The sequence below is a fragment of the Leopardus geoffroyi genome, chromosome C1 (genome assembly GCF_018350155.1).
Source record: "Leopardus geoffroyi isolate Oge1 chromosome C1, O.geoffroyi_Oge1_pat1.0, whole genome shotgun sequence".
In the NCBI taxonomy this organism is placed as follows: domain Eukaryota; kingdom Metazoa; phylum Chordata; class Mammalia; order Carnivora; family Felidae; genus Leopardus; species Leopardus geoffroyi.
This window is the reverse complement of record NC_059328.1, coordinates 155,497,491-155,517,150: the sequence shown is the minus strand read 5'-3', so window position 1 is coordinate 155,517,150 and position 19,660 is coordinate 155,497,491. Positions and strand designations below refer to the sequence as shown.

The 19,660-nt window shown below is 33.8% G+C and overlaps 1 protein-coding gene and 1 long non-coding RNA gene across 6 annotated transcripts in view; one reads left to right on the top strand and one right to left on the bottom strand.

The window, feature by feature from the left end:
• Positions 1-16,324, top strand: part of SCN9A (sodium voltage-gated channel alpha subunit 9) — a 168,669-nt gene extending 152,345 nt beyond the window's left edge. For both annotated transcript variants that reach the window (XM_045480075.1, XM_045480076.1), the window contains exons 24-27: positions 381-518; positions 6,580-6,684; positions 8,413-8,683; positions 11,773-16,324. In XM_045480075.1, the coding sequence (XP_045336031.1) occupies positions 381-518; positions 6,580-6,684; positions 8,413-8,683; positions 11,773-12,965 (1,707 nt within the window). In that variant the 3' untranslated portion in view covers positions 12,966-16,324. The remainder of the gene's footprint in view (positions 1-380; positions 519-6,579; positions 6,685-8,412; positions 8,684-11,772) is intronic.
• Positions 1-19,660, bottom strand: part of LOC123599017 — a 125,384-nt gene that overhangs the window by 57,402 nt on the left and 48,322 nt on the right. For 3 of the 4 annotated variants that reach the window (XR_006712935.1, XR_006712933.1, XR_006712936.1), the window contains exons 2-3: positions 11,819-12,015; positions 4,372-4,498 (exon numbers count right to left, since the gene is read on the bottom strand). This is a non-coding gene — a long non-coding RNA (uncharacterized LOC123599017). The remainder of the gene's footprint in view (positions 1-4,371; positions 4,499-11,818; positions 12,016-19,660) is intronic. The other variant, XR_006712934.1, reaches the window with a different exon arrangement.

Below are 19,660 nucleotides of genomic sequence, written 5' to 3'. Positions count from 1 at the left end.
TTTAAATAAATATGGCATCACATTCTTTACAGTTTTTTTTTTTTCTGGAAATAAATAACATACTTTAGTTCAGTTAGTTACCAGATTGTCTGTCCTACCAATCTGAGAACAAGTACTACATATGGTTAAGTCCTTTGTAGTCATTTGAAGATTATATTCATGTACATAGTAAGCATGCAATAAATAGTTATTGCTTAATGCTTAATGCTTAATGTTGAATAAATTTTAAGAAGGTTTAGGCTGATCCTCAAGATGCTATGGCTTCTGAAAAGCCAAGTTCACCAAGGATAGCACTGTCTGGATTAATTTGTCAGACCATGAAAAAAACAAAATCATTAATGTTATTGTCAATATGCTGCTAACTTTTGTTAATCTTATAGGTAGACAAGCAGCCCATCTATGAATACAGCCTCTACATGTATATTTATTTTGTCATCTTTATCATCTTTGGATCATTCTTCACTTTGAACTTATTCATCGGTGTCATCATAGATAATTTCAACCAACAGAAAAAAAAGATAAGTATTTTAAGGGTTTTTTTTTTTACTGTACTGAAAAATATGAACAATTATTTTCCTAAAAATATGATTTGAAATTTAATTTGATACCAATTAGTGATTAGCTTCATTATAACTTCATTTATTTTTTTAAAAATTGAATACAGATATGCTTAATCTCATTTATCTCTGCACAGAAAATAATTATCTTCTGTCATATTTTTAAGCAATATGACAAGTATTGAGTTTTTGTCAATGTTCGCTATAGAGGATTGACTAATTAAGAAAAATTAATGCACTAATTGTTCATTCAAAGCATATTTCATAAGGAGTTACTTCATTCATTCTCTGAGCCACTGCTCTGTGTGGTATACATTGGGCTGGCCCTTGATGGACAACAGCACAGGATGTTTCCTGACTTCAGGGAGTTTGTATCATAGCAGAAGCAATGATACATGTGGTGGAAATTAAGATTTGTTGAATGTTGCAAGTAAGATACTTTCCTGAGATTTGTGTTTCATTAACTTTCACATCAACTGTATTAGTTTTTTAAGGCTCCTATAACCAAGTACCACAAACTGGTGGCTTCAAACAACAGAAATTTATTCTCTCACAGTTATGGAGGCTGCAAGTCCAAAATCAAGGTTTTGTCAGGGCCATGCTGTCTTTAGAGCCTTTAGGGAAGGCTCCTGGTAGTTTCTGGTAGCTCAAGTGTTACTTGCCTTATGGCAGCATATCTTTAGTCTCTGCCTCCATGGTCACATGGAGTGTTTTCCCTCTCTGTGTCTCTATCCTTTACTTATGAGGACACTCGTCATAGTGGATTAAAGGCTCACTCTTCTCTAGTATGACCTCACCTTGATTTAATTACATCTACAATGACAACATTTCCACATAAGGTAATTCTGAAGTATTAGGAGCTAGGACTTTAAAATATCTTTTTGGGGGGACACAATTCAACCTAAAATATCCACCCTAAAATTTATTATTATTATTATTATTATTATTATTATTATTATTATTGACTTTGATAAACGTGGGCAGCCACAAAAAGGTTAAGTGATGTACCCAAGATCATGCATCTAGTAAGTGATAGTTCTGATAAGGTCAGTAGTTGATCCCATGTACTGCATATATTTTTTAGCTCCTGCACTATGCCAGATCCCTAAATACTATAATATGAAACAGTGATAAGTGTAATAAAAATTAACAAAAGCAACAATAACAGCAACAAAATAAATGGACAGAGAAAAAATAGATATAAATAGAAAAAAAAAACACATTTATGTGACAATTGGTAGGCTTTGTAAGATTAATAAGAAGACATGTAGAAACTGAGAGGCAGAAAGATGGATAATCCACAGGGAGGGATAGAGAAATGTGTGAGCACATGCATAGGGCTGACATAAGAGGAAATAATCCAGGAGGAATAGCCTTCCATCCAGTTTGAATGGAGTTTTGAGATGGAATTTTAAAAAGAGAAATAGTACAAGATGAAGTCTTGCCTGAGAGCAGATCTGAAAAGCCATATTAGGTATTTTTCAGTAGGAGCTGATGTGTCATTGAGGTATTTTGAGCAAGGGAGCACATATAGGTAGGACAGTGGCATTTATTATGACTTGATGATGTGTCTGATTCTGTGTAAAGTACTCCACATGTGTAATCTTAGTCGCATTTTACAGCAAACCTAAAAGGCATTATATCACCACTTCCCCTGTCAGAGAGGATGTGTTACTTGCGTGTGATCCAACAGTTAGGAAGTAGTGTCACCACAGATCCAATTCTGGAGTCTTCTTCCAGGGACTATGAAAACTCAGTTCTAATTTAAAAACTGAATCCAGTAATGATGCGTAGAATGACTGAAGAGAGACCCAAGACTAGGTCAGATTCTGCATTACCTGCTACCTGGACCACATTTAAGTCTCCACATTAGTCATTTGCAGCAATGGGGAATACAGGATATGTTCAATGAAGAGCCTGCAGTGGGTACAGTCTATAGTATTATCTGTGATTTGCAAGAGAATAAATCATCTAAGAAGTCTCAATTTTCCTGTCAAAGTTGGCTGAGTTACTGTAACTGTAGCACCACCCACAGGAAAAGAAATCTTTCCAAGATAAGGGGTAGGATTCCAAGAGGGAGTCATTTTAGATACTAGCTTAGCATTTAAGAAAAGATAGATGTACAAGAAATGAAATGTCATTATTGTACGTGACTGATATTCACGATTGGAAGGAAATTTAGTAAATGTTAAATGTTATTTATGCTTACATTTTCAAATACAGGTTTTTTTCAAAGATATTTTGAAAATCCCATCTTCCATTCTTACACTTAATATCTGAGAGCCACACTTAGCTAACATTATCATATATTCATGGCTTTAGACAGAGAATCTCTAAAAATTGATAATTAACCTTGAAAATAAGTTTACAAAGTATACTCTAATTGTCAATTTATTTTTTTTCAACTTTAGTCATTATATATGTGTATATATGGTATATAAGCATATACGTATGATTCCCCAATATTCCCTGCATAGGATCAATCAAACATATATCTAGATAAAGCCATGTGACCATGGACAGGACAGCCACAATCCTAACTGCTTTAATCTTCTTGCTTTTAAATGTTGCTCTTACAAGAACTGCCACTGGAGGAAGATAGGATGGGTTGACACCATTACCATTACTGTCAGGCAAAAGTTACTAATTTAGAAGCACTGCCAACTACCACTATCCCCTACATTTCTTCTAGTATTTAATTTGCAATTTAAGCATACCTTTTATATTCTGACCTTTTCTGAATGGCCTAAGGTTTCTTTCCACCTTAGTAAGAAACAGGACCGACACTTCAATTAACCTACTACATAGGAGATCTTCTGCTAGATAACTTTGTGTGAATTCATCTAATCCACAGACAAGCTAATGAAAGTGGCATCTTTATAGAAAAGCATATATGCTGGGGCCTGGTAAGGATAAGTAATTTGTTTCAAATCAATCAACAGGTCCATTGGCATTCAGGATCCAAAGGTCTGTTTGACTTCAAAGCCCATATTCTTTTCCCAGCGTATTCTTGACTCTTAAGGCTTTTTAACTTAGTGCTTTGGTCTCAGCTCATAGCTCTTCTAATAACCAACCCCACTTTACTAGTTTTTCCAAATACCCATCACTTCTATAAGTAATGTTTTCATTTTAATGAGTTCATGTGATAATAAGAGTTTAATAATTCATTAGAAAACATACTTTGGAAAATTAGAACACAAATTATTAATAGGTTCAAGTTACAAAAGGGAAAAATATGTAGTATATTTACACAAAGACCTAGTATAGCCCTGGTTACGTATGGGTAAATTCTGAGTAAAGCAACCCCTTTTAGTAACTATAACCTTATTAGGAAGGTTAGTAACAATGGTAATAGCAACTAACAATTATTGAGGGCTTGTGTATCTGGCATTATTCTGAGTGCTTTGAATACATGATCTCAGTTGATCCTCAGAACAAGACAACTGAGATATAGCTACTCTTGTAAGGATGAGATGACTTATCCTTAAAGAGATTAAGAAACTTGCCTAAGGACAACAGAGATAGGATTTGAACAAAGATGATCTGATACTAGAACTACAGTCTTAAGTACTAAGTAACACAGCCTTGACATAGTGTGTAACGTTGAAAAGGACCAGCCTGATTTACAGTGTCTTCCATCTAGCTTTTAAAGGGATACATTTTGCACAAGGTCTCTAAAGCTACAGTAAAACCAAACAACACAAATTCCTCTATTAGAGCATTTTGTAATCTCCTAGTTTTATCCCCACCTTTTATTATTTTGGCAAACAAGGTATCATTAAGAAAAGTTAAAATTTGCCACTTTGATTTTTACCTCTAATTCAGAGTTCTCTTCCCAGTGTTTTCCTAGCTTCTTCTGGTAAGTTCTTGACATGGTATGGCATTCAGCTTCTGCTCATAAGTAGTTCTCTTAACACTGGCCTGAAGGCTCTCCTGGATACCTAGCATGAATATGTAAGATAAATACCAAAGACTGTATATCAACTAGAATAAAGGTGAGTTAAAACAGTTTAAGAAAGAAAGCAGAGTCTGGTTACCATTAGGTATTTGATACATTTTTTAAAATGCAGTATAATAGAAAGCTATTGCCCAATCCAAGAAAACTAAAGGGAAACAATGACCAGATGATCTTTAACTCCCCAACCCTACAAATTAAGTAAGGATTCGAGAACTAAAAATTATTCAAAATAAATTCCCCATTACATCGATTATACTAATTTGTCCCATAACTAAAAAGTTGATGTTACACATCAATGTAGAAAATGTGTGAATCTGTAAAAATTACAGATAATTTTAAGAAAATTGGCATACTCTAAAAGAACAGATAAAGCTTCTAAGCCCCCTTTGTGAAATAAAGATCAAAAACCTTCATTTAAATTTTTTCAATGTTTCTTTCTTTTTAAAATTTTTTTAATGTTTATTTATTTTTGAGACAGAGAGAGACAGAACATGAGCAGATGAGAGACAGAGAGAAAGGAAAACACAGAATCCAAAGTAGGCTCCAGGGTCTCAGCTGTCAGCACAGAGGCAAAATCATGACCTGAGCTGAAGTCAGACACTTAACCGACTGAGCCAACCAGGCACCCCAATGTTTGTTTGTTTGTTGGTTGGTTGGTTGGTTGGTTGGTTTTGAGAGACAGAGAGAGGGTGCAAACTGGGGATGAACAGGGAGAGAGAGACAGAGGATCCAAAGCAGGCTCTCCACTGTCAGTACAGAGCCCAAAATGGGGCTCAAACTCACAAACCATGAGATCATGGCATGAGCCAAACTCAGATGCTTAACGAACTGGGCCACCCAGGCGACCCCAAAAAACTTTAGAGTTAGTTATTTTTACTGTTGAATTTTAAAGGTTGTCTATTCAATTAGGAAGTCCTTCAGGTCAAGGATCCTGAATCATTGGTAATTTCCTCAATACCTCCAACACTATTATACATAATGTTGACACCCAATAACCTGCTTATATTGCAGTTTCTTTATTGGAATGAAAAAAGTATCTAACAAGTTTCTTCAAACACCCCCCCCCCACACACACACACATACAGATATTGTGTGTTACATGTTCACTGTACAGTAGTCTCCCCCACCCATTATCTATAGGGCATATGTTTCAGTGGATGCCTGAAACCATAGATAGTACCAAACCTTAAATGTACCATGTTTTTTCTTCTACATGCATACCTATGGTAAAGTCTAATTTATAAATTAGGCATAGTAAGAGATTAACAACAATAATAATAAAATAGAACAATATGCCATAATACAAGTTACGAATATCGTCTCTCTGTCTCAAAATATCTTATTGTACTATACTTCCCTTCTTGTGATGGTGTGAAATGATAAAATGTCTATGTAATGAGATGAAATGAGGTGACTATCTGCAGACATTGTGATGTAGCCTTGGGTTACTATTCACCTTCTGACCTATGCCAGGAGGATCACTTGCTTCTAGACCACAGTTGACCATGGGTGACAGAAACCACAGGAAGCAGAACCACAGATAAGAGGGCACTACTGTATATTCTTTTTCTGTGCTAAACAAATATGGCATTTATAAATGAATACAAATAACATAAAATTATTTTTACTATGGTTTTGTCCCCTACTTTTCATTAGAGTCCCAAATATTAGCCAAATCATCAAAAAAGATGTTCAGTATTATTTTGTATAACTCTTCCTAATATATTTGTAATCTAGCAATAAAATGCCTGAGATAGGTAGCAGATAAAATGAAATACCAGCACATAGTTTAAAATGACATGGGTTACTGCACCAAAAGAAAATTGAGCCAATAATTATTATATGTAATACATATATTTTACGTATGCACATTACATTATTTATGGAGAGTAACATGCCTACATCTAAGTAATTCTTTAAGATGGGTTTTATTTATAGCTACGTGGCACATAATAAATGCATTTTATTTCTATATTAATACATTTTTAACCTGTCTTAATGATCTGAAGAAAGATCCAGACCATGATTCTGATTTTAACTAGATTTATTTTTTTATTTCTTTACCTTGGAGGTCAAGACATCTTTATGACAGAAGAACAGAAGAAATATTATAATGCGATGAAAAAGCTGGGATCTAAGAAACCACAAAAGCCAATACCTCGGCCAGGGGTAAAAAAAAAAAAAAAAAAAGAAAAGAAAAGAAAAAAAAAAACAATTCATCTTAAAACAACACAGGGGTTAGGGGCACCAACCCTCCACACAGTCAAAATCTGCATATCAACTTCTGACTCCTCCAAATCTTAACTACTAATAGCCTACTGTTGACCAAAAATCTTACTGATAAACTAAATGGTTGATGAACACATATTTTACATGTCATATGTATTATATACTGTATTATATACGGTAAGCTAGAGAAAACAAAATGTTATTAAGAGAATCATAAAGAAGAGAAAATATATTTACAGTACTGCACTGTATTTATCTTTAAAAAACCCATGATTAATGGACTTATGTGGTTAAAAACTGTTGTCCAAGGGGCAACTGTATATTTTTACATATATATCTCTAGCATATAAATTTTCAATTATTTTTAATTCATCTTTAACATACAACTAGTTCTTAAACATGAATGCTAATATTTGAATAAAAGGCCTTATAAAACTGTATATATGTATTTTGAACGTTATCACTGTTCTTAATATTCCTATAAAAATTACAAATAATTATATATGGTTTTACTTTTATATTAGCTACACAGCTTACTACTAGTGCAGTGGCCTGTGGAGAATACAAATAAAATGTAATTTTGATTGAAACTTATTTATCTAAGTAATGACTTTATGATGTAGTGATTGCTGTCTATCAGTAGGGTAAAACTAACATGAAGATTTTTAATACTGCAACAAATAGCAAAAGAAGCAGTTGGACCGGTTGTGAGTCTAAACTTTTTCCTACTGTGAAGTCAAAGACCAGAATGGGCTCAGATGGAAATAGTGAGTCTAAGCAGTCAAAGAATAGTTTGTATTCCTCTAACAACTTGGGGGAAAAAATTTAAATGCATATAATTTAAATGCATATAATGCATTTAAATTTGTATTGAACATAACACACCTTGCCAAAGAGTCATGGCTGAAGACAAAGCCAATTAGTACCCAGCTGGCAACATGAGGATCACCCAGCACTTTTTAAATGGACACATTGCCGGGTCTCAACCAGACCTATTGAATCACAATCTATGGATTTGAAACCCTGGTATTTAATTTTTTGCATGCCCTACTTGATCTTGGTAAAATGCTTTAAGGCCTTTCCTAAAAGGATTTTGAAGAAGCTATGTTTCCTAGAAAGCATAATACTAACAGTGAGACTGAAAAGAAAGGTGATTTGTAAGTATGAATATGTATGGAAATACATATTCCATACATGAAAGAGATAGGAAAATATAAGTCTCTGATACTACAGCAGTCATATAAGACACTGCAACACATTGGTTAAAATAATATGGCAAAGTAGAAATTTAGAGACATGATATTTTATTAACTTGAAATACTCCGGGTAGTAGAGCTGAGGTATTTTAGCAAAAAATTACTGATGACTGAAACAATTCATATATAACATACTAGGGTTGGATGAGCTTAAAAGCAAATGTTAGTATACATGACCAACTGAAGTCTGTTTGGTATATACTGAAAGTCAACAACAACAAAAACTTTTCATTCACTCTGACTTTGATTTAACTCATGAATAATATCTCTTGTAGAATCAAGAACTTATGACCAAAGATAATTTATGCAACTTTGAAGACACAACTTAAAAAAATTTTTTTTACTAATATAATGATTAATGGATATTTGCAAAATTTACTCTACATTCCATATTATTCTTGTTTCTTTACAGAACAAATTCCAAGGATGTATATTTGACCTAGTAACAAACCAAGTGTTTGATATCACCATCATGGTTCTTATCTGCCTCAACATGGTAACCATGATGGTAGAAAAAGAGGGACAAAGTGACTACATGACTGATGTTTTATATTGGATAAATGTGGTTTTTATTATCCTTTTCACTGGAGAATGTGTGCTGAAACTGATCTCCCTCAGACATTACTACTTCACTGTAGGATGGAACATATTTGATTTTGTGGTTGTGATTCTCTCCATTGTAGGTAAGACCATTATGAATCAAACTAAACTTCACACATGCTCAGAGAAGGTTCTGAATTCTTGAATGTAAATTTACTTTTGGATATGTTAGTAAAATGAAGAATGGAGGAAACTTAAAAACAAAACTAAATAAAACAAAGACCTCTGTGTCAGAATTCTTATGTTTATGCTATAGGCCTCAAAGCCACAAGCATGTAATACTTCTTGATATTTGATTTCCAAGATTATTTTTCACAGAAGTAGCAACTACGTCTATATGTAGGGTTGAAGGTAGAAAGACCTATATGTAGGTAGGAAGACCAATGCAGAATCTGAAATCACCTCCAATTTTAGCACATATGAGAACTGTCCCTTGATTAATGATTACTAACAGCCAGAATATCCCTGACTCTGCATGAAAATTCTTTCTAAATTCAAAGTGAAGGTAAGGTCTTAAGAAATGCCATTTTCATTTCTTATGGCTTCATACTTGGCAAAGACTTGTCAATACAATCATTTCTCAACCAACCTCAGTCATGTCTGTGAATCACAGCACATGGTTGTATACTTTCTCCCCTTTACCATAGCTATTTTTCTGTCCTCTTGTTTTTTCATTATCTGTACAAGCTTTGCCCAGTATTTTAGGGTTTCATTTATTTTAAGAATTACAAATTTTAGACAGAACAAGATTGCAGAGATTATTTAATACAAATTCAACTTATAGATAATAAAACAGTCCCAGAAGGGTTAAAGGTCATATGATCTAAAACTTCCTTATTGAGTACCATGTAACTTAGAAGAGGCATTCAAAACCAGTTTTTGAAAAAAAGAGAAGAAAGTATTAAGATATAAGAAAATGAATTAAAATTTAGGTAGGAATCTCAGAGGAATAACAAGCAAAATAGTGGGAGCATTCCCATTAAATTAGGAAGAAGAAAGAGTGCTCCTCTATCACTTCTATTTTTAACAGTATTGGCTGATGCAATTAGATAAGAAAACAGAGAGGTACATGGAGCCAGTTATCTTCATCTTCAGATCATATTATGGCATTCTTTAAAAATGAAAGAGAATCCACCAAAAACATGGATTCAGTTAGATTTCAGAAGATACAAATTTTAAATCACATGTATCAATATTCATAAATGTTTTATATGTGGACAAAAAATTTGGAAAGTATACCTAAAGAAAAATATCATTTATATTGGCAATAAAAATAAAGTAAAATATCTAGTAACAACTTTAATAAGAAATGCATAAGACTTCTATGAGGAAGCTAACATACATAAAGGAAGTCTTAAATAATTGAAAGGCTTTTCTTTTACTTGGATAAGAAGGCTATCACTCTAATCATGACCCTTTTTAAAATAAATTAATTATAAATAAAGTGTCATCCCAGTGAGAATATCAGTAAGTCTTTTTGCATGATGGAGATAATGGCAATATAAGTCTAAATGATTATAAAATTCATCTGGAAGAAAAATTAAAGTATTACTAGATATTTATACTATTATAACACTGATGAAGTAAAACAGTGTTTTAAAAAGCTCAATGGATTCAAATAGATAATTCAAAATTTAACTTCAAATATATAGAAGATAAATAATTTGCTCAGTAGAAAAATCACATGAATCAAAGATTAAAGTGTAAAATAAAATAAATTCAAGAAGAAATAGATTTATAACAATGAACCTCAATTGAATCATCCTTCCTATGTCATCTCACAAATTTGAATCTATGAAGAAAAAAATAACAACTATGTCTACATAAAAATCAAAATATTCTATGGACAAAAACTAACCACTACCTCTCCCCAAAACAAAAAGATTGGAAGACAAAATACAGGGGGAAAAAATATGTAACATTTAAGAACAATAAAGACACTTTCAATAGAAAAATAGTCTCCCTGGGGCGCCTGGGTGGCGCAGTCGGTTAAGCGTCCGACTTCAGCCAGGTCACGATCTCGCGGTCCGTGAGTTCGAGCCCCGCGTCGGGCTCTGGGCTGATGGCTCAGAGCCTGGAGCCTGTTTCCGATTCTGTGTCTCCCTCTCTCTCTGCCCCTCCCCTGTTCATGCTCTGTCTCTCTCTGTCCCAAAAATAAATAAACGTTGAAAAAATATATATATATAAAAAGAAAAATAGTCTCCCTAAATCAATAATAGTAAATATCTCAATAGGGAAATGGGCAAAGGACTTAACATGGCCAAAAGAGAAAGTTGAAAACAGCCAACAAGCACACAAAATATCCAACAAATAAGGAAAAAATGTAGATTTTTTTTTCCAAGAAAAATGCAAATAAGTTATAATGAGATGTTTTGAAACATCATAAGGATTTTCTGGTAAAAATTATAAAGAATTACAATACTAATTGAGCATGCAGAGTATGAGCACTTTCATATATAACTGAGGAGTTGTACAAACTTTCTGGAGATAGATTTCGTGACAGATAAAAAATTTTAAATATACTGTTTGATCTTTTATTAATGTATTATCAAATGATGCTTATGTAACTAGAAAAAATATACCTACTTGGATATTCATCTCAGCGAAAACAACATAAATTTCTTCAATATGTGTTTATTTGGAAAGAACATTGTAAAACTGTAAGAAATTACTTTGTTGTCATTTGTATGGAAATATTTCCATGACATACGATGAAGTGACTATAATAAATTATGAAAGGTGCTTATATAACATAATTATATTCCTGTGACAATGTGTGTGTGTGAGCTTGCATAGAAAAATGTCAAAAGTGATGCTCAGCAAAATAGTAACAGTGATTATAATTGGTGATATTTCAGGTGATTTATATTTCCTTTTTAGCATTTTACTGTACTGCTTGAACTTTCTACATGAGTACGTATTACCCTTATAATTAAAATTATTTTGGAGGAAAAAAAATGTCCACAAACTTAGTAAAAGGAGAGAAAATGTCACAATGATAATTTCATTTTCCTTTGGGATTGCTCAATCTTTTGATTGTTATGAAATTGCTTTCAATATAAAAGGACAGTTCTGAAATCGTAAGAGATAAGATGGCAGATAAAAATACTTAAAGTCATGATTTTCTGTAGCATGGAAATTTAACTATTTCTATCCCCTCCCTCCTCACCAGGTATGTTTCTGGCTGAGCTGATAGAAAAATACTTCGTGTCCCCTACCCTGTTCCGAGTGATCCGTCTCGCCAGGATTGGTCGAATCTTGCGTCTGATCAAAGGGGCGAAGGGGATCCGCACGCTGCTCTTTGCTCTGATGATGTCCCTTCCCGCCTTGTTTAACATCGGCCTCCTGCTCTTCCTGGTCATGTTCATCTACGCCATCTTTGGAATGTCCAACTTTGCTTATGTTAAAAAGGAAGCTGGAATTAATGACATGTTCAACTTTGAGACCTTTGGCAACAGCATGATCTGCCTGTTCCAAATTACCACCTCTGCTGGCTGGGATGGATTGCTAGCGCCTATTCTCAACAGTGCACCCCCTGATTGTGACCCCAAAAAAGTTCATCCTGGAAGTTCAGTTGAAGGAGACTGTGGTAGCCCATCTGTTGGGATATTCTATTTTGTCAGTTACATCATCATATCATTTCTAGTTGTGGTGAACATGTACATCGCTGTCATCCTGGAGAACTTCAGTGTCGCTACTGAGGAAAGTACTGAGCCCCTGAGTGAGGATGACTTTGAGATGTTCTATGAGGTTTGGGAGAAGTTTGATCCTGATGCCACCCAGTTTATAGAGTACAGCAAACTCTCTGATTTTGCAGCTGCCCTAGATCCTCCTCTCCTCATAGCAAAACCAAACAAAGTCCAGCTCATTGCCATGGACCTGCCCATGGTCAGTGGGGACCGGATCCATTGTCTTGACATCTTATTTGCTTTTACAAAGCGTGTTCTGGGTGAAGGCGGAGAGATGGACTCTCTACGTTCACAGATGGAAGAAAGATTCATGTCAGCAAATCCTTCCAAAGTGTCCTATGAACCCATAACAACTACACTAAAACGAAAACAAGAGGATGTGTCTGCTACTGTCATTCAGCGTGCTTACAGACGTTACCGCTTACGGCAAAATGTCAAAAATATATCAAGTATATACATAAAAGATGGAAACCGAGATGATGATTTGCCCAATAAAGAAGATAAGGTTTTTGATAACGTTAATGAGAACTCAAGTCCAGAAAAAACAGATGCAACCCCATCCACTGTCTCTCCACCTTCATATGATAGTGTAACAAAGCCAGACAAAGAGAAATATGAAAAAGACAAAACAGAAAAAGAAGACAAAGGGAAAGATGGCAAAGAAAGCAAAAAATAGATTTTCGTTTTTGATATATTGTTTACAGCCTGTGAAGGTGATAAATTTGTGTTAATAAGACTCTTTTAAGGACATCTATGCCAAAACTTTTCATCAAAATAGTCTCAAAGTCATTGCCGTGACTAGCTCAGATTCCCTAAAATAGGTGGGCAGCATTAGCAGATGGCTGTGTTTGCACTGGTAGATGATTCTGTAAGAATTGTAAGAATATTCTATAGGGGTTATTGACTACAGCAAACAAAGGTGATTTAATTTTATTTGCTTTTAATAAATCAGAAGACCATGTGGAAAATGTTCACATCTGCCTTGTCATCTTTTCACAGAATGGTAAATATTCATGTTTCCCATGCAAATACAACCGCACACATGCATCTATCATTTGGATACCTATAAAAGTATTTTACCTTGGCTTTGCAATGAAATGCCCTGATACAAGGAATGGACATTAATAACAAATATTTAGTTAATATATCTTGTTATATTAGGGAGCAAGACTCTTCTTCGTGTACAGAAGTCACTCTATATTTTGAGGTGCTTAAATTTATTCTATATCGCAACAGAACCAATTTTCATGTGCCTATACAATGCCATGAGATTATAAACATATGTAGGCTATTCATTTCAAGGAATACTTTTCATTCATCTTGACTCATAGACCAACCAGGATAAGACTTACCTGTAGAGTATTGTGCTTCATAGCCCATCTTTTAAAATATCCTTCTTTGTTCATACAATAACCATACAACATGAAAAATTATTTTAAGTACATATCGCATTCCTCAAAAGAAGAAAAAAGTGAAGATACTGAAGAAAAGGAGGAAGTGAAGAAAACGTTATTCACTATTATTTATACAAACTAACGCCGGACTGTGCTGCCTAAAAACACCAGTGATGACCCAACTCTTCATCTGTTTGGTCACAATTTTCTGCTTTTTCTCATGCAGTATTGTCAAGTCATTCTTTCGCACAAAGCAACGTTGATACTTTCCTTCCGTGAAGTGATTCCTGATGTACAGAAACCTATTTGATACTGTGGTACATGTCTGAGAAGATAATGACTTGGGCAAAGTATTTACTGCATCACCTGTTTTCCATCCTAATGTGTATATGGCAGACTTCCAAGTCATCATATATGGCAGGATTTCTTTTTTTTTTTAATGAAATTTATTGTCAAATTGGTTTCCATACTTTCAACACAGACTTGTGTTTAGTATGAGTGAAAGATCATTCAGTGGGGATTCTTGCCAACTTGCTTTCTTACCACTAACCTACTTTCCTAATTTGTGCTATTAATCCTTTTGGACCTTTTTCTTTCACCTATAAAATGAGGACAATGTCACCTTCACCTTAAAATTCTATGACTATGAGGTATATTTTACATGAATCAATAAAGAACCCTGAGCTTATAGTTTACCAAGCACATATTCATTTTGCTTTAGCTGTTGTCCTCCTACCAGGGATTTTAAGCCTAGCTTTAAAAAGTCCTTGTTGGTAGTGGCTTAAAAAGAAATGACCATGAGGCATTTTTTCATGAGTTTATTTTAGGAATACAAAATATTTCTTCTATCAAGTTACTTATGCATAGGCAAAAATTGAGTTACATAAGTAAGAAGTAATTTTATTTAGAAGATTTTGTAGGAGTTTTCAAAGCAAATGTACATATCATTCATTTGCTTTTCTAAATTAAAAAGGGACATAAACTATATTTCTATAATAAATACAACATATTTTTTGTTGCTCTGGCTAATTAAAAATAGAGGAGATTTAAACATGCCTATAGAGATGAAGAGTATGGGTAGAGAATGATAGAAAGGAGGAGAGACTAAGAAAAACAGACAAAAACAGAGACATTTCCATAGAACTTTGTATCTTGAATCTTTTAAAATTGTGATGTATTTTACAACATCCATGAGGGAGATAATCACTTCTAGACATTTGTCCTAAGGTACATATGAAATTAAATCTAGGGCCAAAGATTCTACACCTACATTCAATCATTCATCTTAGGTTATTTGAGCCTCTTTTTTATTTAATGTGAAAGATACCATGCAGTGTTTTCCTGGACTATGTAGAGCATTGCATTGCATATCTGTTAAGCCTGTTGAAAATAGGTTTTGACAATTAGGGAACCATACAAAATCTATTACATTTGTAAGGTTTTTAATACATTAAATTAAGAAATTAATATCACTTTAGATTTAAATTCAGTCTACCTTCATTATTTTAAGCCCATATAAATATAACTGCATTTTGCATATTTATATATTATGAAAAGATATATGGTAGATAGGTTTTTGTGTGATTCATTATTAATGTTTTTACATTGCCTTATTTTTATGTAAAGTAAAAAAATATTGGCAACTGGTTCCTCAACAGTTTCTTCTTAGCATTTCAAAAACAATTTACAAATTTCTTCTTTTCTCCTATCTCATGCTGAACCAATTTCATGCTGAACAATAATTTTTTTTAATATAACATAGTTAGGTTTTGTATATATACGTTTTCCCAGGAATGTCTAGTTGTGACTTTTTATCAATTAAAAACAATATTTGGGATTAAGAGCTTATTTAGTACTGTGTAAGCTTAAAGTAAAATTAGACTTTGCTTTTCATGTAAGGTACTGTTTGGTACTGATAATGAGATACGAACGTCCAGAAGGCACTGTCATACTAATATTTAAATCACATAATCACTAAATTCATTTTACCTAATGATATAGAATGGTAGTAACACTCTAAAATTTAAATTAGAACTAAATGAAAGCAAACACAAATGGAAATAAAGATTTGAACACAAATTCATACGTACAATTTGGAGAAATTACAATGGGAGAATCTCATTTTGCCTTTTTGACTGTCATGTCTTTTGCAAAAGATATAAGTGACTTGTGGGCTGTTTCTAGATGCTGATTGTTGAAAACCTCAACCTAAAATGTTCGGCATGATTTTATAGATTTTTGATAGCTTTATTAAAAAGATTTAAGATAAAATGCACATGTAAATAAAGCAGTTTTAAATAGCAATTTTGGAGAAATGTCACTGTAAGTAATGAAAAGAGGGCCAGCTAAATTAGAAGGGGCCAAGGAAGTGGCCTGGGTTTAGGACCTATGTATAGAGACATTTTTTTAAAACATCTGTGGTTATGATGTAATATTCTTGAGGAAAATAATCAAGAATTGCTTCATAAAAATAAATGAATAGCCATGAGTATAATAATGCTGTTTACATAGAATTCTTTCACAATTTCATACATCTGTGAATGCTCAAAATGTTTGATTTTGTCATACATTATATTGCAGTTATACATACCCAAGACTTACACATTGTAATAGAATGTAAAAATAAAAATCATTAACAAGACAGAGTCATGTGTGCATGTATTTTCTGTTTATGTGAGAATAACCTTTAGGAAAACAAGTTTAGTACATCCCTAAATAAGTTGAAGCTGATAGCTTTTTTTTTTTTTTTTAATGGAAAGATGGACAGTTTCCAATGTCCTCCATACAAAGTCTTCCAGGATAAGAAATATGGGGATAAAGAATATAGAGTTCCAAAGAAATTCATTGAAATCCACAACAGAGTTTGTGCAGAAGAAAAAAATTTAGACAAGAAATGAAAATATGCCAACATTTAGTTACACAGTGACTGTATGCATCTTTTTCATGGAATAGAATAGTGTAATTGTGTAATTGAAAGATAGTATATGTAATGGCTTGGGTTCCAGATCCAGAACTGTATTTGGATCCCAATTAAGCCATGACTCTCTGAATTTCCTAAATACATTATTTAATCTATATGTGCCTCAGCTTTCTCATCTATAAAATGAGGATAATTGTACTACTTCACTATACAGTCACAGGATAGAAGGAGGAAATCCACATGAAGCAATTAGAACAATGCCTGACAATACAGAATCAATAATTTACATTAGTAGTAGTAGTTAGTGTAGCAACCAGTTTGCCACTAAACATGAGAGAACCCAGGCAACCTATCATATAGGAACAGAATGCATTCTTCATGACAATATTTTCTCTATTTTATGACTTTGTACAAATAGAGTACCCAAAAGAGTCTCACATATCTTATTGATATGTAAAGAACATTTAGTGATGTGACATATACACAACAATATTTCAAAATGGAGATTTGTGAATTCAAGTAACATGCGAACATGAAGAAACGTGTATATTTACAAAGGTTTAGCCTATTCCAAGAAAAAATTTGGAGGAGGTAGTTCCCAGAGTTAACTACATAGTCAAGCCAAATCTGTATTTTGTTTTAGCTGTGAGCATCCAGTCCTGCTTTTGGTCTTTAAGTAAGACACAGTAATAATAATCGCTGCCATGCTAGGCCATTATTTCAACCTTGTATGCTATTATAATGGCATATAAAACATTCCTAGGGACCTCTGTACTGGCAGTTGTGATAATCACTGCAAAATAAAATTATGATCCCTGAACAGCACCATTATGCATCTTATGAGTGGCAATCACATGAAGTTCCTACAACAAAAGAGTGAACTTCTTCCTTACTATAGATAACACTACACCATAATCCAAGCAAAATTAGCCGCGGAGTACATGGTCATCTCAAGGGAGGGAAGAATTGCATGCTGGCTAGAGCAGAGACCTATGCCGCAATACCATTTGATGCACACAGGAAGAGAAACATGAATAATTGATAGCTCTAAACAAGCAGTAGAGCAGACATACTTCACTTTACTCCCTGTTATTCTGAGTAGTGTAATAAGATATGTGCATTAACAACTGAGCTAAGAAAAAAGTCAATTGTAAGAGATTAGGAGGTATGTGTATTGTCCTTATCATGTCTTTCAGCTTCTCATTTAAAATATTTTTCAGAAACAATTGAAATGCAACAAAGGAATAGATAAAACAATGGACAAAAGTATTTGGAAAAGACTTAAGCCTTGTTAACAATTATAAAAACCTAATCAAACTGTTCCCGATGTAATATTTGTTGGTATGTCCTATTTCTTGTTTTATTTCATAGGGGACAAACATCTTCTATTTACTTAATTTCCACTAGGAACAGCTTGGAATGTCTTTATGAGCCAATGAGAATAATGACAAGCAAAGACAAACCATATTACTAAGTGAGAGAAGCCAATTTGAAAAGGCTACACATTGTACAAATATGCAGATGGTTCCAGTGGGAATATTTCAATGCAGTCAGAACACACTGAGGTTCCATAACTATTGGGAATTTTAATAAAATTGATTTTGACGACATTAGACCCCTAGCAAAGTTGAAATGAGCAGTACCAAAGAAAACTTTTTTTAATGTATTGAGGGCAGAAACAAGCAGTTCAAAGATGAGGTCTGAAAAAGACCCCTGTTAAAATTGAATACAGGTAAGCAGAGTTTTCCAGTGTTCCCAAAAGCTCTCACAAATCCTTTCTACTTTGAACCCTTCTGCAGAGTTATAGAGCTGCAGACACCTTCACTTCCGTCTCAGCCTCAGGCAACAAATCCATGAATTCAAAACTTTTCTGATTCTTTTTTTTTTTTTTTAATTTTTTTTTTCAACGTTTATTTATTTTTGGGACAGAGAGAGACAGAGCATGAACGGGGGAGGGGCAGAGAGAGAGGGAGACACAGAATCGGAAACAGGCTCCAGGCTCCGAGCCATCAGCCCAGAGCCCGACGCGGGGCTCGAACTCCGGGACCGCGAGATCGTGACCTGGCTGAAGTCGGACGCTTAACCGACTGCGCCACCCAGGCGCCCCAAAACTTTTCTGATTCTTAATTTATCTCTAGAAAGTCAAACTAAACAAAATTTAGTTAATGGTCAAAAAGAACTAAACATCATATATGAGTTTGTTACTCATTATTCAATATCTGCTGAGCACCTTCAATCCATCATTCCCCTTCAATCTGCAGACATTAACAAAGCCCTTCCCTCTTAAGGGACAAAATGATGTCCTTTCCTCTTAAGGCAAAACTGATGACCCATGAATGATCATAAATATCAGAGTAATATTATATTGGTTTTATCATACATTATTAATCATGAATGTATATGTATTAGATTATGTTTTATTACATGTTCTATAGTCTATGTCATATACTACTTTATTTTATGATAGTTAGATAATATCAGGATGTTTCACTCTCAAAGCTTCATAATTTTTGGTCACAATTTAAAAATAGTGAGTTGAGGGGCACCTGGGTGGCTCAGTTGGTTAAGCGACCGGCTCTTGGTTTCAGCTCGGGTCATGATTTCACAGTTGGTGAGTTCATGCCCTGCATTGGGCTCCAGGCTGAAAGTGCAGGGCCTGCTTGGAATTCTCTCTCTCTCTGCCCCTCTCACTGCTCAATCTCTAAATAAATAAATAAATTTAAAAAAATGTAAATAGTGACTTGAAGTTGTGCCTTTTCTTTTCTGCCTTTTCTGCAGATTTTTGTAACTCCAAAAATACTTTGCTCATTCATTCCAATGATTTATAAGCTGTTTTGCCAGAGAAAGTCACTCAGGAGCTAAATTTTGATTCCTAATAGGTATTTTAGTTTTCACTCCTATAAAAGAATAATTTTTTTAAAATATTCAAAGTAGTCACTTTGCTTTGGCATTTATGCCAAAGATTTAATGAAACAAAGACTCAAATTTATAGTTAAAATCAAAATGTACGCTTCTGTTTGAAGCTATGATATTATCCTTGATGTTCTTCTCAACATT